Source organism: Phyllopteryx taeniolatus, chromosome 21 (assembly GCF_024500385.1).
Source record: "Phyllopteryx taeniolatus isolate TA_2022b chromosome 21, UOR_Ptae_1.2, whole genome shotgun sequence".
Lineage (NCBI taxonomy): Eukaryota > Metazoa > Chordata > Actinopteri > Syngnathiformes > Syngnathidae > Phyllopteryx > Phyllopteryx taeniolatus.
Window position 1 is genome coordinate 5986921 of NC_084522.1, and position 22242 is coordinate 6009162.

At 43.0% G+C, this 22242-nt stretch overlaps 1 protein-coding gene across 5 annotated transcripts in view; it reads right to left on the reverse strand.

Moving 5' to 3' along the window:
- The window catches only part of fhod3a (formin homology 2 domain containing 3a), a 44946-nt gene that overhangs the window by 1916 nt on the left and 20788 nt on the right, over nt 1-22242 (reverse strand). Inside the window, exons 5-30 of one of the 5 annotated variants that reach the window (XM_061759711.1) lie at nt 20896-20963; nt 19177-19282; nt 18412-18506; nt 17987-18098; nt 17812-17906; nt 17366-17509; nt 17064-17293; nt 16892-16918; nt 15477-15593; nt 14899-15315; nt 13586-13645; nt 13185-13319; nt 12917-12967; nt 10969-11195; nt 9292-9606; nt 8499-9208; nt 7262-7399; nt 5599-5757; nt 5340-5522; nt 4218-4337; nt 3955-4116; nt 3636-3826; nt 2272-2518; nt 2140-2163; nt 861-1062; nt 622-786 (exon numbers count right to left, since the gene is read on the reverse strand). In XM_061759711.1, coding sequence (XP_061615695.1) covers nt 622-786; nt 861-1062; nt 2140-2163; nt 2272-2518; nt 3636-3826; nt 3955-4116; nt 4218-4337; nt 5340-5522; nt 5599-5757; nt 7262-7399; nt 8499-9208; nt 9292-9606; nt 10969-11195; nt 12917-12967; nt 13185-13319; nt 13586-13645; nt 14899-15315; nt 15477-15593; nt 16892-16918; nt 17064-17293; nt 17366-17509; nt 17812-17906; nt 17987-18098; nt 18412-18506; nt 19177-19282; nt 20896-20963 — 4500 coding nt within the window. The remainder of the gene's footprint in view (nt 1-621; nt 787-860; nt 1063-2139; nt 2164-2271; nt 2519-3635; nt 3827-3954; nt 4117-4217; nt 4338-5339; nt 5523-5598; nt 5758-7261; nt 7400-8498; nt 9209-9291; nt 9607-10968; nt 11196-12916; nt 12968-13184; nt 13320-13585; nt 13646-14898; nt 15316-15476; nt 15594-16891; nt 16919-17063; nt 17294-17365; nt 17510-17811; nt 17907-17986; nt 18099-18411; nt 18507-19176; nt 19283-20895; nt 20964-22242) is intronic. The other 4 variants (XM_061759713.1, XM_061759712.1, XM_061759714.1 and 1 more) reach the window with 4 other exon arrangements.

The window sequence follows — 22242 nt, forward strand, 5'->3', positions numbered from 1 at the left end:
ACAATTTAGTTACTAGTGAAGTTTTTCCCACTACTGCCTTTGACGACTTGACATGACATTTAGGTGCACTAGTCTTGCTAGTGACATTTTTTCCATTAGTGTATTAAATTTCTCCGTCCTAGTAGAACGTCTTACTCGCGATGTTTTTTTATATGACTGCCTTCCACCAGTGTATTACATTTCTGTACACTAGTAGAACGATTAAGTCCTATTAGTGACATTTTTCCACTACTGCCTTTGATGACTCTATGACATTTCTGTGTAATAGTAAAATGACTGTCTTCCTTGTCAAGTTTACTGCATGACATTTCTGCACACTAGTAGAACGAATAGGGCGCACTTGTGACTTTTTTTCACTACTGCTTTCCACAACTGAAATACATTTCTGCGCACTAGAAGAATGACTAGGGTGCACTAGTAGAATAAGTAGAACACACTATGTTACTAGTGAGGCAAAACTCGAACTAGTTGCAATCTGCATACTACTCGCGCTACTAATGAAGATTTGTTGTTAACTAGACAAATGTTATAATGTCATGAGGAGTACTAGTCGTACACAGTTGTCAACTAGTACACAGTTATGCTTTACTAGAATTTTGTCTTGTTGTGCATGGTTCTTACAGGATTTCCGGTTGGCCCTAGACCTCCTCCTCTCCCGAGGTTGCGGTCTACTTCCTGGAGCCTGAGTGGCGGACCTCACGATGCGCTCCATGATCTCATCTGCGGCGTCGTCTCCGCACACCTGAGCGTCTTCCACAGCCGGGGTCCGCGCCCGCAAGCTGGCACCTGGCCACGCACGTTTTCATGTTAAAATGTGAACATTCGATCAAATTCATCCTGACGCTCTCCATCGGCCTCACCTCCCCGTCCTGGTCGCGATCGAGTGCGTGTCCGCAGACCCGGTACAGCGCTGACGTCCTTGTCATCGCCGCCGCTTAGGCTTGTTCTCAAAACCGCTTTCATATGCTCATGTTCAGCGGCATCCTCCGTGTGGCCCAGACCTTGGGGCTGCTCGCTCTCCTGGCAACCACTAGGGGCGCTGCTTGAACCATATCTCCCATTCTGAATAGAAAGAGGGCAAAAGTCAGGTTGAAATCAAGTGCTACGTTCTGATTTATTTTCTACATACCAGGTTGTGTATTTATTTATAGAAATTGTTACCTTGCTATATCACGCTTCATCGTTCGTGCCTCCGCCATATCGAGGATTTTTAGGCAATCATTTTTTATCTTTTTTTTTTACAGTAGACAGGCATTAAGAGTTGTGTGCCTTCAGTGTATTTAAAAAAAGCTCAACTGGATGTAGATACAGCGTAAATAAGCGCGAGAATAAGATGCAGCGAAGGTCTCGTGTTCAACTCCAGTAATAGTCGTTGCTCCCACAGTGCAGAGAGAATATATTCTTGTGTGTATTGTTGAATGTTCTGTTTGTATGTGTTGCTGCTCTGTGCATGCTGAAGTAGCAGTAGGTTTATCGGTTTATAATTATCCTAACATCTATGCTAATTTTCAATAACCCGTCTATGGTGTTTTACATTGCATACATTGCCTTAAAGCACCCCCCCCCCCCCCCCCTCAAAATGAAAAATTTAAAAGTGGACCAAAATGTACTGGGAAGAATATGACGAACAAAACTTTGTATTGAATGTGTTTTGCTCTTTATTTTGGGTCAAATGTTGCCTGTAATAAAGTTTTATGATTGATTAAATCTTGTTTGACGTTGGAGGCTCCTCTAGTTGTTTAAATAATATGTAAAAAAAAAACGGGCAGTACGATGGATGGAGTTTGCGTGTTTTCCCCATGTTTCTCTCCTTGTACTTCTTCCCACATTCCAAAACATGCATGTTAGGTTCATTGAAGACTAAATTGTCCATAGGTGTAAATGTGAATGGTTGTTTGTCTATATGTGCCCTGCAATTGGCTGGCAACCAATCCCTTGCCCAATGACCCTAATGAGGATACATGCTATAGAAAATGGATAGTAAATATATTATTTTGAAACATGATAACCCAGACTGCACCGTGCTATGTTTTCAGATAAATCAATTTCAATTGAAAATGGGCGAATTGAAAGTTACAGGAAGTGATGTCATGCACACACATTAAGGCACATGCGGGAGACAGGCACGCGTTTATGTACCTCGCGCTCCTCTTCATCATCAGACTACAGAGGAAAGAAAGAGGGAAAGTCAAAGAACAACACAAAGAGGGCAAAGGGAGGAATTGAAAGGAGCAGCACTCCATTTAGAGGAAGAAGAGCAGGAAAAAGAACCTGAGTGTGTGGCGAAGAGGTCACGTTGGCGTGACAACTCACTGCGGCGTCGACGTCCACGATCAGCTTCCCTCGCGTCTTGTTGCGCTCGCGGTGGTCGGCGCGTTTCTGTTTCTGCTGCAGCACGCGGTCTCGGGTGGTCCGGTACTCCAGAGCGAACTCGCTGAGGATCTTACTGAACCTGTGCACGCTGATGTCTCTCGTGCTGTATGCCGGATGCCCCAGAAACAACAGGAACGAATGGAACCTGGTTGGAAGAAGAGGACATGTACTGTAGATGAGAACACAACATTAATTTCATTCCATTTTCTACACTCCTTATTTTTATTAGGTACCATTTCAGGTTTCATGAAGTCCTCCGAGGGCGAGGCTAAATTTACCATAGGTGAAATATAATAAACTAATTGAACACATTGGCGGCGGCACGGCGTACAACTGGTTAGAGCGTCAGCCTCACAGTTCTGAGGACCCGGGTTCAATCCCCGGCCCCGCCTGTGTGGAGTTTGCACGTTCTCCCCGTGCCTGTGTGGGTTTTCTCCGGGCACTCCGGTTTCCTCCCACATCCCAAAAACATGCATTCATTGGAGATTCTAAATTGCCCGTAGGCATGACTGTGAGTGCGAATGGTTGTTTGTTTCTATGTGCCCTGCGATTGGCTGGCAACCAGTTCAGGGTGTACCCCGCCTCCTGCCCGATGACAGCTGGGATAGGCTCCAGCACGCCCGCGACCCTAGTGAGGAGAAGCGGCTCAGAAAATGGATGGATGGATGGAACACATTGGCTGGTAAAATGCTTTAGAGGTCCTACTTCTTGCATTGTAGGCTGGGTAAAATGCTTCAGCTGCCTTTGCAAAGACTAGTGGGCAGTTTAGGATTCAGTTTGTCTACAAGATAATTTTTTTGTGACAGAAAGTTCACCTGTCCAAAACCTCCAATCAGGTTTGGTGTCAAAATTCTGAAGCGCAACACCTTCTATCTCCATCAGATCAGATTTTAGATAGGAGGTTTTGGGTTTCGGCAATAGAATTTGGTGTCAAGGAAGTATGTTGAAGTAATACATCTAAACTCAGAGACAAGCTTTGTGTGTTGGGGAGGAACTAAGTTTAGCCTGGGTTGTTAGGAGAAGTTACAGAGAGTCTTTGCCTTGCATGTGCATATACAGTACATGTGAACTGGTACATTTCTTCTAAATCAAGTCTTCTGTAAAACATACAAGGGTGAAGTTTTGAGTCTAAAATGATATTAAATTGTATTGGGTCAGAGTTTGTCGTATATTCATGTTTTAAACTGTTAATATAGGCAACTACAAACTATTTGTGGCATGACTCAGTAAAACAGTAAAACTATTATTTTGAGGAGCGCCACCTATTGATGATCCTGCGGTGGACAATCTTGAGGATGATGATTCTCTCCACGCAGTCTTTGAGGAAGTCCGACATCTTCTGCTTGAGTTGCGGTTTCATCTCGTGCTTGGCAATCACCTTCAGGTGGTCCCACGAGGCTTTGCAGCGGCGCTCCATCTGACCCAGGTTCTCCTGCAGCAGGTCGAAATCCACCTGGCATCGAAAAGGAGCGCCACGTACCACACACTGAGTACCACACTTTGAGAATTGCCACATTAACACATACAAACAAATGCAATTCGCTATATTTGCAACATATAAAGTTACTATCAAAGACTGACCTTTGCGGAACGTGTTATGGCTCCGATTTCCGAGTAGAGGTCCGTGCTTTGAGGGTAGTTCTCCACCACCATGGAGCAGGCGTGATGCAGCAACGACTGTTTATGGACTGTGTCCTTCACTTCTGGCACCTTCTGCAAGTACGTCAGCTCAAAACCTTTAGCCTAGATAGAAAACATCGCTTCATTGTGAGAAAGCACAATAATACACAAAGTGTAGCATTACAAAATCAGTACAGAGTGACGCAGCAGGGATCGCAACTCACGTTGGTTCCATTGAGGAAGTTTCCGATAGCGAGCAGCGTGGAGAGGATGTACCGTAGAGTCTTGTTCTTCTCCAGTTGTTCCATACCCTCTTTTAGATCCTGCAGTGGCTCAGCTACTTCCTGTGAGTGAAAAAAAACCCACAAATTCAATGTTGATGAACTAAAATGCCCCCCACGGCAAATCACATACACTGGATTGAGGTCAGTTGGACTTTAAGGAAACATAAAAGAGGACTGCATCCTGTGCGAAGCGAAACCTTTAACAAGACAACATGGAAAGCGGGTTGGAATTCTTAAGATTTTTACTTTGAACTCCGTATGAGTAAAATGTGATGCACCGGAGGAAGACAAGGTGCCGCTCATAAGCTTGGTGAGGTAACTGCGTTGATGTTTTGCGGATGTTGGCGCAACACAGATGCCGCGCACATTTTTCCGAACCTTTAGACTGTACATGGCGGCACGGTGTACAACTGGTTAGAGCGTCTGCCTCACAGTTCTGAGGACCGGGGTTCAATCCCCGGCCCCACCTGTGTGGAGTTTGCATGTTCTCCCCGTGCCTGCGTGGGTTTTCTCCGGGTACTCCGGTTTCCTCCCACATCCCAAAAACATGCATGGTAGGTTAATTGATGACTCTAAATTGCCCGTAGGTGTGAATGTGAGTGCGAATGGTTGTTAGTTTATATGTGCCCTGCGATTGGCTGGCAACCAGTTCAGGGTGTACCCCGCCTCCTGCCCGATGATAGCTGGGATATGCTCCAGCACGCCCGCGACCCTTGTGAGGAGAAGCGGCTCAGAAATGGATGGATGGATGGATAGACTGTACATTTGATTCGAGTTTGTATGCCATTGTCTGTTTTTGCGCAAATTGAATGTGATTGCTAATTTCAATAGATGCACAAAAGTACTGAGACACTTATTAAAATATGTGTTACAATAAGAATATGAGTAGTTGACTCCCCCTCCTCACTCTTCTGGGAATATTTTCTGAGATTCTGAAGGGTGTCTCGCTTCAAGGTCATCACAAAGTTGTTTTACAGGGTTTTACAAGTCAAATTCTTCCACATCAAACGCCAACAATGCCTTTCTGCCCCTTCGTAAACTAACAGATTCTCATCGACAGACCTTCTCAGTTGCCTCGTAGTCCATCTTAAAGGCCCACAGCTGAAGTCGGGCAGACAGCTCGCTGATGGAGGACAAAGTGAGCAAGAACTGCTCGGCTGAGCCCAGCGGGGTGTCAGGATTAGCCAGTTGAGCCTCCTGGATCTTCTGCTTCTCCTCCTCCGTGGGGATCATCGTGAGGATTTTCTGTTTGATTAACATAATGAGAGAGGGAAACAACATTTAAACGCCACGGTCATTTCACTTAAATCCTTGTTCATACCTCAATGCCCTCCTTGTTGAGCGCGTATTCATCAAAGTTGAGGATGGCCGTCTTGATGGTGCGAGGGGGAGGCAGAACGGTCAGACCGATGTTGATGGCGTTGCTCCTTTTGGAATCCAATACGATGATCTCTTGACGCTTGCTGTCCGCCGCCGTTTTCTAAGAGACGCAAACACAGCGAGAGGGTCACTGTCGGGTCTCTCTCGTCTCCCACGGCGACTCCGTTTTCTCCAACCGTGTGGTCCGCTTTATGGGCTTGTAAAGATTCAAGGGATCATCACGCTGCGTATATTGTCTGCAGCTGTGGGGGACTATAAGTTTAGTTCAAAGTTATACTTCATTAGGTGCAATGCAGGAATCCAACGAGGTACAAGAACTCTATTAATTTCACAATGTGGTTACAGTTTGCAATGGTGGTGAACTGCATCATACTAATTATTTTGATACCCAATTCAGCTAATTTAGCTAAAATCTTGCACCTTATGAATTGTTGCGTATCAAACTAAGCACTGAATCACATTACATTAGTGTCTACGGCTGTGGTTCCATCCTTTGCTTGAAGCAAAGTAAATTTAGATTTTTTTAGATTACACCGAGAGTGTTTAAATGCGACAGATTACCTTGAGGAAACTGTAACATTTAGAGATTACAATTTTCCTTTTTTTTTTTTAGAACAGTGGTACTTTAATTTAAAAGTGTTTTTCTTTTTAGTTATGAGCCATTGTTTTGGTTGATTTTGTCATTTGTGTTGCGAAGCAAAATCTGAGGGTGTTAAGGGGTTCAGGTTTAAGGGTCAGATACGCCACCACTCGATTGAAGTGAAAAAAAATGGAGTGACCGTCGGCGATGCATTTTCAGTCATTCATTGAATGGGAAAAATTGATAAAAACACCAAATGAAAACACGCGCAAGGAGCATGGAGGATATGTTCCACACTGAACTAACCAGCTAGAGACAGTTTATTTCTTTACATTCTCTTTTACCTTTTTTTAAAAAAAATTTAAATATTTATATGTATATTTTACAATAGTAAAGTGTGCTAATTCATTAAAAATATCTATCAATTCAAAACTGTGGTGTTTCTGGGTGGGGCTTGACCAGATTAATGGCATTCCAATCTATTTCACTGAGGAAAAGCTTTTTTCACATGCAGTATTCCCTCGCTATATCGTGGTTCAGCTATTACGGATTTTTTTTCATATTCACATTGCACAAATTTCAAATTTTTTTTTTTTTTAATCCTGTGTAGTTGAAAATGATAGACAACCAGCACCGGATTGTTTGATTTTTGGAGTGTGTAGTGATTTGTTTGTAAGAGTCAGAATTAAAAAGAAAACTGAATCCACAGCTTTGAAGACATGGTGGTCCTTGACATTGCGGTTCCCCTTAGTGACTGACAGCTTAAAAGGACTGAGACTTGTAAACTGCGGACCCGCTTTGTTTGGTTAAGAGTTCGAGTAGACCTCAGCAGTAAGTCTTTGGAAACTCAATAAATTCAAAATGTGTGAGGCCGCATCTCAGCTCCTCTTGTTTCGAGGCTTTATTGGACCCTCAAAAACGAAGTTGTTTGACATGGATCAGAACACGCATGACCTGTCTTAACCTCAAATATATTGGAAGAACACAGAAATGCAAAAAGCCACTGAAGGACTTCGAGACTTACCTTAGTCACAGGCATTTCTTTTGACTTGGACTCAAACAGATGTTCCAGTTTGGCTGTGTCTAATTTCACTGAATCCAGTTTGGACCAGACGGAGTCTCCGTTCCTCTTGTAGTCCCTGCATGGCAACTCTGGACGTACCTGAACACACAGCCAGGATGCACTTATGCAGTAGTCGTGGATGCGGTCGTCTTGTGCACGCATAATTTTCTTGTATCTTATTTTCCATTGGGTCTAAAACAAAAGTGGCTCCCACCAATGGACTGAACAAAAAAAGAAATCAATAAACTACAGGCTGCCAAACGCATGCCAAAAACAACAATAAAAAAATACAATTAACCTGTGTATTCACATGTTGTGAATCATCAAGCAGCTTCCTCTGCATATGATAGCTTTGTGTTCAAATAAACAGGCCCAAATTTCACACTGAGTAAGTACACTTGTGAGTAAATTGAGATGAAATAATCTTTATTGGAGTATATATCAAGGGGTAGTTAAAAAATAATGCGCCCAATTTTCCTTTAGCTTTATTTATTGTAATAGAAAAGCAATATACATGTAAAATTAAAGCGCAAAAAGTGGGGATTTCATTGCTACTTTTTAATAGAATCCCTTTTTTTCTCAACACCGACTGTCCATCGATGAGCAAGAGCGTGTATGCCAGTGACCCTGAACTCCTCCTCTTAAAGGCCCAAGAAGGTGATAATTGACGGCGCCAGATCGGGTGAGTGTGGGGGATGGGTTATGGTTGTGTGGCCAAAGGAACTGATGACTTGACAAGCTCCTTTTCTTGTCATGGAGGTCACTTAAAGCAGGCTATTGCTCTTCGCCTTTGATCCTGGACACCCACTTTTTGACTGTACTGTAGCCTATTGTAGCTTTCACATACACAATATGTGGTAAGTATTAGTAAGTATTTAAACTACAAACAGTGAACATTTCTGAAAACAATCTTCAATTATTAGTAGGTTGAATTAAATTGGGCTCATTACCTTTTGACTCCCTCTCATACTTTTTGTGGCATTTTTGTTTGGTGGTGTGCCATGAGATATTTCTAATGTAAAATATGTGCCTTGGCTCAAGTAATGGCTGGGAAAAACTACACTAGGCCACTAGGATACCATGGGAAAATATGTTGAAAAAAAATAGCTGACTTTGTATGGGCATGGCAAATACTGTACCAACATCAGAACACTATTGTTTTAATGAATCATGCTGAGTTTGTGTTTACTCGTCTCACCTCATTCCAGAATAACCTAATTGTCTTCTTCTTCTTGTTGAAGAGAAGAGGCTCAGGAGGAGGAGCCACTGGCATCAGGGAGCCGAGCGAAGGGGGAGGAGGAGGAGGAGGAAGCATCATCCCGGACAAGGGAGGTGGTGGTGGACAAGTGGCGATCGCGGGCGGGGGTGGGGGGAAGGAGGGGAAGAAGGAAGGGGGAAGCGGAGGAGGCGGAGGGGGCGGGAGGTCACTGCAGCTGCCAATCAGAACGGCATCCAGGATATCCACGTCGTCGTCCTCCGTCAGGTCGGTGAAGTTGATGTCGCCGATGCGCAGCTCTCGAGGGCTGGCCAGGAGTTGGTCCCAGATTGTGTCGGACTCCTTTTTGGGAGGGGGAAGTGCCATTAGATCACTGGATTCGCTATCCAGGTCAGGGTGCGCGCAGCCACTGTCCTTGATCAAGTCTCCGAAGCGCTCGGCGAACTGCCGTATGCTCCCCCGCTGCTCGGATTTGTCCTCCCGTTTGTCGTCAGTCTCTTCATCGCTCGGCTGTCTGTCAGCGTCCTTGTGCGTCTCCTCTTTGTTCTCCTCCTCTCCTTCCTCTTTCTCCTTCTCTGCGTCCTCCTCTTCCTCACAGGGCTTCTTGTTTTGCGAGTACAACATGTCCAGCATGAAGAGCTTGCTGTTGAGAAGTTTGCTGCACTGTTTGTTTACGTCTTCTTCTTTGAGGTCTGAAAGAAAAGAAGGTGAAAGGGCAATAATTGCATGAATCGACTTGCAATGCAATTGTTAAAGAGCCTAAACCCACACTTACCATTCTCGCTGTTCCCTCGCTCCTCTCTCTCCAGGGTGCTGCTGGCTGAAGAGATGCTGGAAGCCGAGCAGTTGTCCTTCTCGTTCACCTCCTCATTCTGCCGCTCCTTGTCGCTCAGGATGCCGCTGTCCTCCTCCGCCTCCTCGTGCTCCTTCGTCGCTTGAGGCTCCTGCTGCTCACCTTCCTCCTCGCTTTCTACCTCTGCTTCCTCCTGCGCTTCCTCCTTTTTCTCCTCCTCCTCCTCCTCCTCTTGCTCTTCTTGTTCTTCCTCTTTCTCCTCAGCTTCTACGCTGGCCCTGGAGTCATCGGCCTCCACTGTCACCGAGAAATACAATCTCATTTATTTTCCACAATGCTCATATCAATATGTCACGGAAACGAAGTGGAGCACTTGATGTTTTTGTAGTTTTCAAGGGGACTTCTGTTTGAATGAGGCCACGTGGATCAACACACATTTGCACGCACGCTCGCTTAAAAAAAACCAAAACAAAACAAAAAAACAAGCAACACTTGACTAATGCGAAACCACATCCCGGGCACATAAAGCTAGGTTGTGGCGGGACCTGGATTACGAACAGGAAATGAAGAACCGAGTTCCTGTTTGCGACGAAACACAACTCGGAGTACAGTCCGTGTAGTGATGCCGGCGGGGTTAGAATAACACGACGCCGTGAGGCCTCATTGCCCTGCCCGACTGAGCCACTGTACCACACCTCACGGCTGTGTGTTCACCCAAAAATAAAGCAGTCCTTTGACCCCTTCACAGATATCCCCTCAGTCTTTCATCTTGTTTTTCATTGGAGCACCACACCCTCGCTTTTGCTTTTGCTTGCACTTCACTTAAGTTTGCCGTTCATGATTGAAAAAATTCACCAACTTGTGTTTTGTCTGTGGAACCTATGCCTAGGTATTCGCTTAAAAACTCAACTATTCACGTTTTTGTGCTCTTTCTGAAACGCCGTAAGATGTAACAAGTTGGTTCCAAAGCCCTGTCTAAATAGAAAAGTAATCAACAGCCACCCCAACATAGTTTAATAATACAAAAATACTGTCCATATTTTCTGCTAACAACAATAATTTCTGCTAACAACGTAGGCTAAAATGAGCTTGAGTGTATGATTCGTCGGAACGCCAGCATTTATGTAAAAATGTTAGTGCTAGCATTAGTTGGCTACATTAAGTTATGTTACCTAAAGCTCTCCTTGAATGGACAGTCCAAAACGTCCTCTTCCGAGCACCCAGTGACGACACCAAACGTGTCTTTCCCCCTCTTTGTTAGTTTTCCACAATCTGTTGTTGTTGATGTCACCATGGTAATGGGGGTATCCGTACATGCTAGCCCAACAGTGTTTGATTTGGCAAGATACGGTGGTATAATTATATATATATATATATATATATATATATATATATATAAATTTTAATCACATCATCTGTAGTCATTTATTTTTAACAGTAATTTTAAGGATGAGTTGGAAATAATATTACACTGTTGGAAATCATAGTTTTTGGTATCTTTACAGTTTAACAAATTTTGTATTATTATTATTATTATTATTACTTAATTAATTAATAGTGGCAATTCTAAACATTTTGGGGGTGTTAATTAGCAGGGCCTATCCCATGCAAATAATGGGGGCTTACTGTAGTAGAAGATATAGTGCTAGCGAGTCTTACCAGCTTCAGAGGGTGCGTAAGGGCTGGCGGTGGGCTCTGCTTCGTTGTCGGCCTCGGCGTCCTCCTGGGAGGCGAAGGAGGATGGGGTACTGCTGCGCCTTGACGACGGCCACGTCTCGGAGGGTTCGAAGGTCAGGTCGAGGTCGAGGTCGGGGCGATTCCTCGGCCCGCGGGGTATGCGCTCCTTCTCGTACTCCTCGGCTGCCAGGCGCTCCACGTTCTTATACCTGAGAGGGAGGTTCCCAGAAGTTCTCTTTCAATTTAGAAAATTGTGAAAAACAACATGCATAACACTTGTTTGGCTGCTGAATTAGCAGAAATAAAAAGCTCTTTACGTTATATCGTCTTTCTCCCCTTCCCACAACATCCAACCTGCCAGCTGGAGATTGAGGGTGCAGAATGGACCCTCTCCCTCTCTTTGCTCATTCCACTAGCCCCTCCTCTGTTTCCCATGAATATGTGTCTCTTCTGTTCCAAGTTCATTAGCATCAGACCACTTCAGAGGTCCAAGGGAACTGGATACAGCTTTGTGTGTGTATTAGCATGGTGTGGAGTGAAGGAAGAAGTGTGGCCAACTGTGTATTGTGGTGAATGAACCTGGGGAGACTGTCTGCAGAGCCCTAAGATACAAACACAAATCCCCCAAAGAACCTTTTGACTGGATGTATACAATAAGGTTTCCTATTGGCAAGTTGAAGCACTGTATGTAAAATAATTCCATGAGAAAAAGACCAAACACGCACACACACGGACTGTGTGTCAGTGACGCTATTAGTGAGGAGGAAGTGCAAAATATTTGCATCAGTATGCAAACGTGCTAGTGACATCTTAGTTCTGCTTGTTAGCGTGCTGGAGCTAGGTCTCACGACAATTGAGTAAGATTTACACACAAGCACAGTAATTTGTACAAAACGGGTTTATTTGTGAGGTTATTAGAAAGAGTGTTGTTTTTGTTAATGCATTAAAACTAACATGAGCCTAACTCAAAATATAACAACTCTGCATTGACAGAAAAAAAAGTCACTGTAAAAAAAAAATAATAATTTTTTTAATATAGCATTTTGGTACGAGTTCCGAGTAAATTACAAGATCTCGGATTCGTCCAAATCAATAATCTGCTGCTGAGAATGATGGGAGAGGGTCTTGGGAGTGACCCCACAGAAACACATAGAAACAGAAAATAAACAGGAAGAGGTAGAGGCTCATAAATAGTCGGTCAATCTTGCGACGATGGCTTTGCAATTTTCGCAGCTGTGATCCAAATGGTCAAACATGATCTCGTCTCAGCTACTTTTCCCCTAATTATTCCTTTATATAAACATCATTATAGGCTCATAAAATGTTCCTGCATTTGTTTAGGTGAGGTCAACTGGCTTAAGCAAAAAATGCAGCAGTGTGCAATATGTGTGCGCAGACGGCCGATTGAGCATTTAATCATAATCCTTGATGTCCATCTTAAGGTCCATGTACTGTACTAGTATGCTCTTTGTTATCACTAGTAAGAGAATTTTGGACACTAGTAGAATGTCTTGGGCGCACTAGTAGAACGACAGCGTCTTACTAGTAGCGCTTAATCCACTGCTGCCTTCCACTACTCTAAGACATTTCTGCCAAAATGACACTACTAGTGGAAAACATTACTATTAAGACAGACATTCTCCTAGTGCAACCTAGTTCTTCTACTAGTATGGTGAACTGTCTTACTCGTGAGGACATACAGCATACTAGTACATAGAGTGGACCATACGCTGGCTCTCAAGGATCAATCTAATAAATGCAGCATTCTATACATTTTATGTTGTTTACAAGAGCAAAAGGTAAGAAAGTAACCTAAAATTACCTAGAAGTAAAGAATTAATTACCATTATTCCAAAACCACCACATGAAACATGCTACTCATGGGGTATTTCATGTGTGTGTTGTTTTTATTTAGTGCACACATGCTTACCTCTCTTCCCGCGCCATTCTGGCCTCTTCCATTTTATCCACATAGTCTCGGCTGTGGCACACACATAAAGAGGTTCAAGTGTGTTTAAAATGTGCAAGTAGGGATGAATTGTGATGTCATCCAACCACATGGGGAGGAAATTATACTGTTTTTTGGTTTGTTTTTTTGACATTTTGCATGCAGAAGATGTAAAAGGCTTTTCCTGTACATGAAAGCAATACCTATATATATATAGGGAAAAAGGAAAAAAAACACAACTAGGCCACACCTGTGTTTGTTCCTTTCCTCCCGTTCGATCCTTTGCAGCCGCTCCTCTCTCTCCATGCGGCGCCGCTCTCGTTCGGCTGCCAAAGACTCTTGGTGTTGCCGGTAGGAGGAGGACAGGAGACCTCCCAGAGGAGGCCTGAGGGAAAACGAAATTATGCTTTTTTTTCTTTTTGTACATTAATTAAATTTTATTCAGACATCAGTTACTATGCATTTAGTATCGAGCTCTCATCGACTATGGTATCACGAAAAAATACATTTGTCCTGTATCTGAGCTGCTAATTCATTGGCGAGACACCTCAAGGTTGGACACAAGTTAGTCCACACGGGACCATGCAGACACACAGACAAAGCATGAATATGAATATGATGTGTGGGCACTTGCGGGTCAGGTGACCTCACCTGGGACTGGTGGGCGTAGAGGGGCACCTTTGAGTCGAGTAGGAAATGAGACCTCCGTTTCTTGGAGAAGAAAAGGAACATGAAAGATGATGGCAGTGAGACAGGCTCCCAAGCAACGCAACACCACGTTGACTAACCAGTCAGAGGCAAAAAAAATTGAGGCTAAATGACACCTCGTTTCCTAAACAAAATGAGGATGGCACAACAACGTTTCACAAATTCACCTATTTGCATTATTGGGGGCAACCCTATCATCAGCGATTTGCTGAAAAACTTTTTTGTGCAATTTATGTCAGGCCCTAAGATGCCACAAGACAGCGCCAAAGCCCTGACTAATATGGAAGTAGTAATTGGTGTCAAGGAAGTTGGTTGAACTTGAAGTAATACATCTCGACTGTTCTAAGGTCTTTTCATGTCAGAGAGGAGCTCAAAGTATAGCCCTGGTTGTCAGCGGATGTTATTGTAAGACTTTGCTGCATGTGTATTTTTTTTTTTTTTTTTTGCTCTGGTGAACAGCTATTAAAAAGCTAAAGCGGAGAAACAATGGACGGGGGGGGATCCTCAGGTAATTGACCGCCCTTTACACTATACTGTAATTGGCTCTAGATGCCACAAGATGGTGGAAAAAGACTACTTTTGTGTAAATAAAGCTCCTCAACTCACTTCAACAGTTCTTTGACACTAAGATGCCACCAAAGCAATACTGTTTATTGGCTTTAGCACAAAAACAGAAAATGCTCGAGTTTTTCAGCGAATAACAGAGGATAGGTTTCCCAAATAATGCTGAAAAGCGAAAATGTGGGGGCTCTTGGATTTTATTGTGGAAGTGTAATATTAGTTTTCTCTTTGGGTTTGTTTCCTGTCTCTATATATATTCACTGTCTTATCAGATACATTAATACATGACCATTTATTTCCAAACTACTTACAGAGTAGATCCAAGTGCGAAGGGGGAAGTGCAAGGAAAAAGCATGAGGAAACGATGAATGAAAACAATACTGAGAAAGTGGAAAGAGCCACAACTGTATGCAAATGAAAATGTTAAGAAGTCAAGAGAAGATCCATAGAGGTCCACAGGTGAAGAGTGAAAAATGTTTGTGAGGAATAAAGAACAGGGAATCGTGTGCTGAGAACCAAAGTGAGTCATTATAACAAGTGAGTAAGTAAGAAAAAGTGATTTCAAGAGTAGTGACAAACAGACTCAAACAGAGCACTCAAAGAAGACTTTCTCAAAGTGGAGATAGTGAATAAGGAAAGCTTAAGAAAAAGCCCGAACCCTGACAGGAAAATTCAAGTCTGGGTGTCCCTCTGACCTTGGAGGTGTCGTATTGTCTGACTCCATACAGGCTTTGGATGGAGATTGGGGTGACGTCTCTTCATCCAGGTCGTAGGAGAAGAGGTGGAAGGGCGAGTGGGGCTTGTAGGGAGGGTGCTCAGGGAAGAGATACGAGCTGCCACGCAACGGCGGGCTGATCTCCTTGGTGGCTGGCACGGTGTTGGTAACCCTCTTCCTGGCCAACAGTGCGGCCAAAAGCGAGGGGGCGCCGAGGGGGGGGGGCATGGGAGGAGGGGTTATGGGAGGAGGGGACACGGGCATCAAGGGGGAGCTCAGGGTGCTGGCAGGAGGTGATTCTTTCCAATTCCCTGGGTCCCGCTCGTGTATGGGTTTAGATGTGATGGTGATGGATTGGATCGTCCGTTGAATGATGGATGGAAGGTGCCTAACCGAGCTAGGAAGAGAGTATTGGAAAATGAGGAATAAACATAAAATGAAATAAAACTGTAAAGCAATGGGAAAGCAGCTCAACTGGAAAACAGTCAATGTATTCTAACAGTTTTGAAGAGCTCCTGAGATTTGTTTAAGAAGACTGTACAGTTTGACCCATTGTACCTGGAACTACTCTGACTAGACAAAAAAGCATCATGGTTTTCATCTGAATCAGACTCAGTCAGTGCAGGCTCATCTTCTTCGTACTTCTTTATCACTGCATCCTCACATTCCTCATCTCTATGGAAGGGGTGAGATCGGAAGTATGGTTACATGCACAGGCGGATGACAGGAGAATGAACGGTATGTTTATGGAAGGACAAAGATATCATTCAAAACTGAATATGATTGAGTAATGAATCAAGCACTATACAGTAATGCAGATGAGCAAATCTTTGCCTCACATATCATGCAACTATGCCCTCTAGTGGCTGTAAGCAGCATAGGTGATGACATCACAACAGTCGGATTGGAGTTTTTGAGGGAAAGATTCCAATAATCCAGAAGCATTTTGACTGCAAATGGGCAATGTAATCAAGCGTGATTAAAATGTTGAGCAATTAGCAATTATTAATCACAGAATAGCATCAGTCTGTATGTTAATTACAGTATACATACAATAAAGAAGAAATACAGAAAGTGAATGGATTGAGGGTGTTATATGAGATGATGCAGGACATTACATCTTTTGTTACACATCATAACCCTGATCATATAATATCAATATTTTGACACCAGACAGTAAAACACATATACTGTAAGTACATCCCAATGAATTAGAATATCTTGGAAAACCCAATCTATTTCAGTAGTTCGATTCAAAAAGTGAAATTCGTTATTTTGATGAGTGAAATCTTTCACGATTTTAAGTTGTTTTAAATTGTCCAATTTCAATGATTACAGTTTACAGCTAACAAAACAAAAGTCACCATATCAAGCAATTATAATTTTTCAAAAGAAACAATGAAAATCATTTTTAATATAGAAATCAGGAAGTATTTTCTTATGTGTTCAACGTGAGTTTCACGTTTTGAATCCAACTACTGAAAAAAATTAACCTTTCTACAAAATTCTTTTTTATTGACATGCACATGTACATTATTGAAATAACTTGCATGACGTGCATTATTATTATTTTTTCATTCCTAATTATTCAAATGCACACTGTATTGCATGCTTGGCTGTATTTAAAGTGTCTTGCAGCATACAGATTCACAAAGTGTGGCTGTATTGTAACACAATCCTGTGCGAGTGCGGGGTACCTGCAATAAATTATTGTATATTAGAGCACACATAGCATTGAGAGGAGCCTGTGCTTGTTTAATTGTGTGTACACTTTAAGAATTAAGGGCTGTACGGCTGTTTACGTCCAACAAAAATGTTTTAGTGATTCAGTGCTCGCTTGAGATACACAATGAGTCGCTACAGCTTGGAGGTGAAAGTGCGTGTAGTACTGTAAATTGATAGTAGTGCAGGACCACAGTAGAGGTCAGAAACTGATCTTCCTTTCAGTGAACTCAGTGAACTTTTGAACTTACATGGATGGAAGGCAACCTGAAAGTGCTCTGGAGCAGAAAGTGTTGATACAAAACAGTCAGAAGTTTTCTCTCCTGTGTTGTTTCAACTATATTTCAAGATAAATCCAGCAAGAAGTGACGAGCGGATTGTTGGCCTATCTTGACCTATGTCCGCCTCCGTTCACTCACTCACCTCTCGCTTATCTCCTCGGCTCTCTGTCCGTTAAAAGGATGGAAGCCCGCTCTCTGCGGGGATGCAGGACTGCAGGGGGACGCCTGACCAGATCGACCGAGAGAAGCCCTGCGGCTCCGCCTCCTCTCCAAGCCGCACCGCTTATCCCCGCCCCCGACGCTCGCCCGCCGGCGATCCCGTCGCCCCGTTGGCTGGGCGTCATCGTCGCCATCCTCGTGCCGGAGCGTGGACTGGTAGATAAACATTGATGAGCTTTTATACGGTAGTAACACTTGGTTAATTTTCCCTTTTAATATGCAAACCTCATAGATGTTAAGCTGCTCAACCAAGTCCAGGTCAATGCCTTTCCGACCCAGGTGTCTCTGGGTTACTGTCTCCATTCCCTGCTCCTCCAGACCGTCAACCATGTCATAGAAGGAATCTTGGTCTGGTAAGGCTGCCAATGTCTGCCGAAAAAGGACGGACAGAGTTGATGAGCAGGCCCGCATTCCAGAGACCCAAATATTTGTGTTCTTTATGAAAATTAGGGACATTTGAACACTTGTGTGGTAGTCAAAACATTTTTTTCAATACTTCCATGAGTACAAATAGTACCACAGGTTTGAATGTGTTTAAACCGTTTCTGGTCCCTCTGTATTGTGTAATTTCAACAAATGCAGGTGGGTCTGCAACGTATCCCCCACAATAAACAGGGGTTCACTGTAAAAGCAATTAAAAAGTCACTTTTCCTTAATATCCTTTAAAATACCTTATTGATGAGGGTCATGGCATAGACCAGCAGTTCCGTGTCCACGCCATCTTTCTCTTGCAAAATCTCCAAGGCGTTGGACCACACTTTGCAACCTGGAAAAACCATTTCAATTATGAAACCAGTAAATAAATTGTAAATGAACAGAATTACGAATGATGGATCTCCTGCGCACCTCTCTTGGAATCTACTGTGGCTATGGCTTCTATGAGCAGCGGTGCGTTGGACTCGGCGTACTCCACGAAGACCAGCAAAAGCTTCATCGCTGTTTTTACCACGAGACGGAACTAGAAGAGAGGGGATACAATTTAATCAGATAAAGCCAGGGATTTTTTGGGGGGGTTGTGCAGCGTAATTTGCATTTTATTCTAAAGCAGGAGTGTCTAAAATGTTTTCCTCTGAGTGTCGCACACAGAATAATAAAAAGATGTAAACACGTTGAAACCAATCCATAAAGCAATTGCAGTAGATATTGTTTTTATATATATCATAGTGGACTACTTATGTTGGAAAAACTGCTACATCACATATAACTGTTAAAGGTGATAAAACCAATGGTTTAGTTTTTTCTTTTCTTTTCTGGATTTTGGGGTGTTATACCTTTGAGCCGACAAGCGTGTAAAGCCACTCAATTGTCTCGGTGTGGCCAATCACGCCGTTCATCCCATCGACATACAGCATTATTTGCCCCAAAGCTGTCAAACACAGGAAAATAAACACATTAAAAAAGAAAATCAATAAAAAAATGTCTGCAAACTTCCTTTTGCCACATACACTTGAATGTTTTTTCATACAACTGCTGCAGGGTGCCTTTTTGTCAATCTCGCAATACTGTCACACATCCATATAAACAATCTACTGCGTATTTGAGGGATTGTGTCATGTTGGCATATCGTCACCTATACCGGCGTGGCTGTTACACCTGTAAACTCCCTAACAAAAGCAGCCGTACATCTTCTAAAAATAAAGTGAGTCATATCTGCCCCCTCGCTGCAGTGTTTTTATTTCTGGATGATTAATCGGGGCGTTTCTCTCGGTGGGACCGCAGACAACTACTACAAAGCGCTCTGAGCTGCCCCTATGCTGTTCATCACTACTGGGAGTCATGAGCCTGTTAATGCCAAACAAAAACACTACCACGATGAAAAGATGACCCACGACATACGTTTTGGAGTGTTAAAAGTATATCAACCACTGAAATAGAATTTATACTTCATACGAGGGTGAAAACAAAATAAAAATTGGGGATATATTTATCCAATTGGAAATGATTTTTGCCCAGTTGGAATATTGCTCGGTGGCACGGACTGCACATACTTTATTTTGTTTCAGTGTAGTATATTGCTATTACTGCATGGCCTATACCTCTTAATATGTAGTTCTGATAGTTCTGGTCCGCTTCTGCGCCCACTTTGATGAGACACGTCAAGCCTTCAGCCATCACAAACTCATGGACCAGGTCTTTGTCGTCCTAGTGTGCAGAAAAATGGAAATTAAGGTTATATTGTAATATCGATTATACCCCCACACAGTGATCAAATAAGTCTTAATTTTGCCTAAATGCATTTTATCCAGCTCCCAGCAGGAGGAAGTAAAGTGCTGGTTGAGACCAGACTGTCAAAAGCAAGTCCAACTTGTTCTTCTTGCCCTGTCATTCTTTTTTGACACAAACAAGATGTTCATAATGTCACGAAATCCACAGCTACAGCTGCACCTTCTCCCACAAAAAAACTAATGTTTTTATCTAATATGTGATTATTCATATGTAAGATCCTACTTTATGTAAAAGGCTTGAAAATGCATCAGTGTAATTAACTTTTACGCTCTCAAAAGAAAGTGTTCCCATCATGGTTTCCACTGATTTGCTAACGTGACAAGAGTAACACAAAATGCTAAATTTGCTCGCTAGTGTCGGCTCGAATTTTATGCTATCAGTGCAACTTGCCCTCACAGCTTTGTTAACATTTTGAACTGTGAAAAACATGCTAAATTAGTTAATATTAACAAGTGAAAAAAGACACCTTACTTCAATGTGGTTTTTTTGGGGGTTTTTTTGGACACCAGAAGCTTGTGATTTTTAGGCTGGCACAAGACAGAAAACATTCATGGAACCATCCATCCATCCATCCATCCATTTTCTGAGCCTCTTCTCCTTACTAGGGTCGCGGGCGTGCTGGAGCCTATCCCAGCTGTCATCGGGCAGGAGGCGGGGTACAACCTGAACTGGTTGCCAGCCAATCGCAGGGCACATAGAAACAAACAACCATTCGGACTCACAGTCATGCCTACGGGCAATTTAGAGTCTCCAATTAATGCATCTTTTTGGGATGTGGGAGGAAACCGGAGTGCCCGGAGAAAACCCACGCAGGCACGGGGAGAACATGCAAACTCCACACAGGCGGGGCCAGGGATTGAACCCGGATCCTCAGAACTGTGAGGCTGACGCTCTAACCAGTCGGCCACCGTGCCGCCTTCATGGAACCAACACATGTAAACAATTCTCTTAAAAAATGCCGTGAATGGTGAAGATCTTGCTTCACTGAATTTATTGCTCCCTTGCTGACGTTCCTCCTTGACGCTACTGTCCCTGTTTTTACAGCCTTATAAGACCCCAAGATCTCAACCACAGTTAACTTTACCGCTCTCTCTTTACATCTTTTTCAATTCATAACGTCATCTGGGGAGGTTGAAATAATTAACGAGACTATTTTGACAAAATAAGGAGTAGAAACTACACATATATAGATTTTTTTCAAATAAAGGGGCATACGAAAAAGGTCTTCAGAAAAATAAACACTCAAGTAAAGTTCAGATACCTACTAAAATCTACTTATGTACAGTAACTCCTGTACTTTGTACTTTGTTACTTCCCACCACTGGTGGTTGGGCCCAGATTGACGTTGTTTTCAGCGGGGGGCCAAATCCCTCGGCACTAAAAGAAACACGGAAAAATGCCACGTTGATGATCCCCGTCATTGTGGAAGTGGCGAGTGCGGCCACCGCAGTAACCAAACTGTTATGCAACGCTACCAACAAATTGACTGCGAGTTCATAGAAGCTACAATAAGCTTAGGCCCTAGTTACCTGAAAGATTTGTTTTAGTGAGAACAACGCCCTTCTCAAGTCACGTCCATTGGAGTTATACAGTCTTTCTGCAGGGAGAGAGAGAGAGAGAGAGAAACAGTCATGTGGGTGAAAGATGTTATGATTTAATTAACAATATCCCCAAAAGCTAAAGATAGTGCTTCCTTTTTGGCATGTCTTGTTTATTCCCCGGCTTTACACGTTTTATGAAAAAAAATTCTCAATGACTCTCAGATGTGTGAAGGTTTTGACAAGAGGAGTTGATGGACCTCATCACACACATCAGTGCCCTGCTGGCCACTGGCACCGACCACGACACCGCACACTTTGGCCATGTCCTGACGGGCCGAACGGCACGTGTACGACCTCTCGCTCCCTGTCTGTGACGCACGGACACACACACACACACACACACACACACTAACACACACACACACATAAACACATGCACACATGTACACGTTGCAGTAGTGATTAGAGTTGTAATGGAATGTTAACGAGCCGATGGCTTGGTTTCAGCCGTGAGGTATTCAGGTCACGACATGGAAAGTACTATAAGTGCTGATAACACTGCAATGATACTTAAACTTAAACTCATGTTCCAACATGAAAAAAAAAAATAATAATAATAATTCATGACCTTGTTCACTATACTCTCTATTTGTTTCAGCATTTGCAGAAATTCACTCCATCCAAATATGGAGCACAATCCATTCCAGGATGCTGGTTTGCTTCCAATATCTTTACTTTGTTTCTCCACAGGAAGCAATAGAAATACAGTGGTACCTTGAATGCGAGTTTAATTCGCTCCGTGACCAAGTTTGTAACTCAATATTTCATATATCAAATAAATGTTCCCCATTTAAATGAATTAAGACGCCATTAATCCGTTCTATCCTCCCAAAAAAAAAAAAAAAAACACAAATCCTTTATATTTTTTAATCAAAGAAAATAGCAGTGTATTGTAAAATACTGTATAAATATAAAAACATGGGCTGGCAGGGCTGCGGTGCTGGCCTGTCTGTCTGGAGCTCAGTGGTAACAATCTCGGGACCAAATGAGGCTAACCCACGACCAGGGTCACGATCATTATCATTCCACTCGAAGAATTACGCTCCTGTCTGTCTCCCTGACAAAGCAACATCCATGAAATGTCTGTTTATAAAAAAGTTTGTTCTGACCAAGGAATTTGATAGGACAAGAGTCATTCCATGAGTGATGATAGCCTATACAGTAGACTACAACAGCAGTGGGACTTTTAAAATTACATATGACTACGCCTCACCGGTGTTCTAAACCGTTAATTTGGCCTACATCAACAGTCAGAGGTTATCTAGAATTACTGTG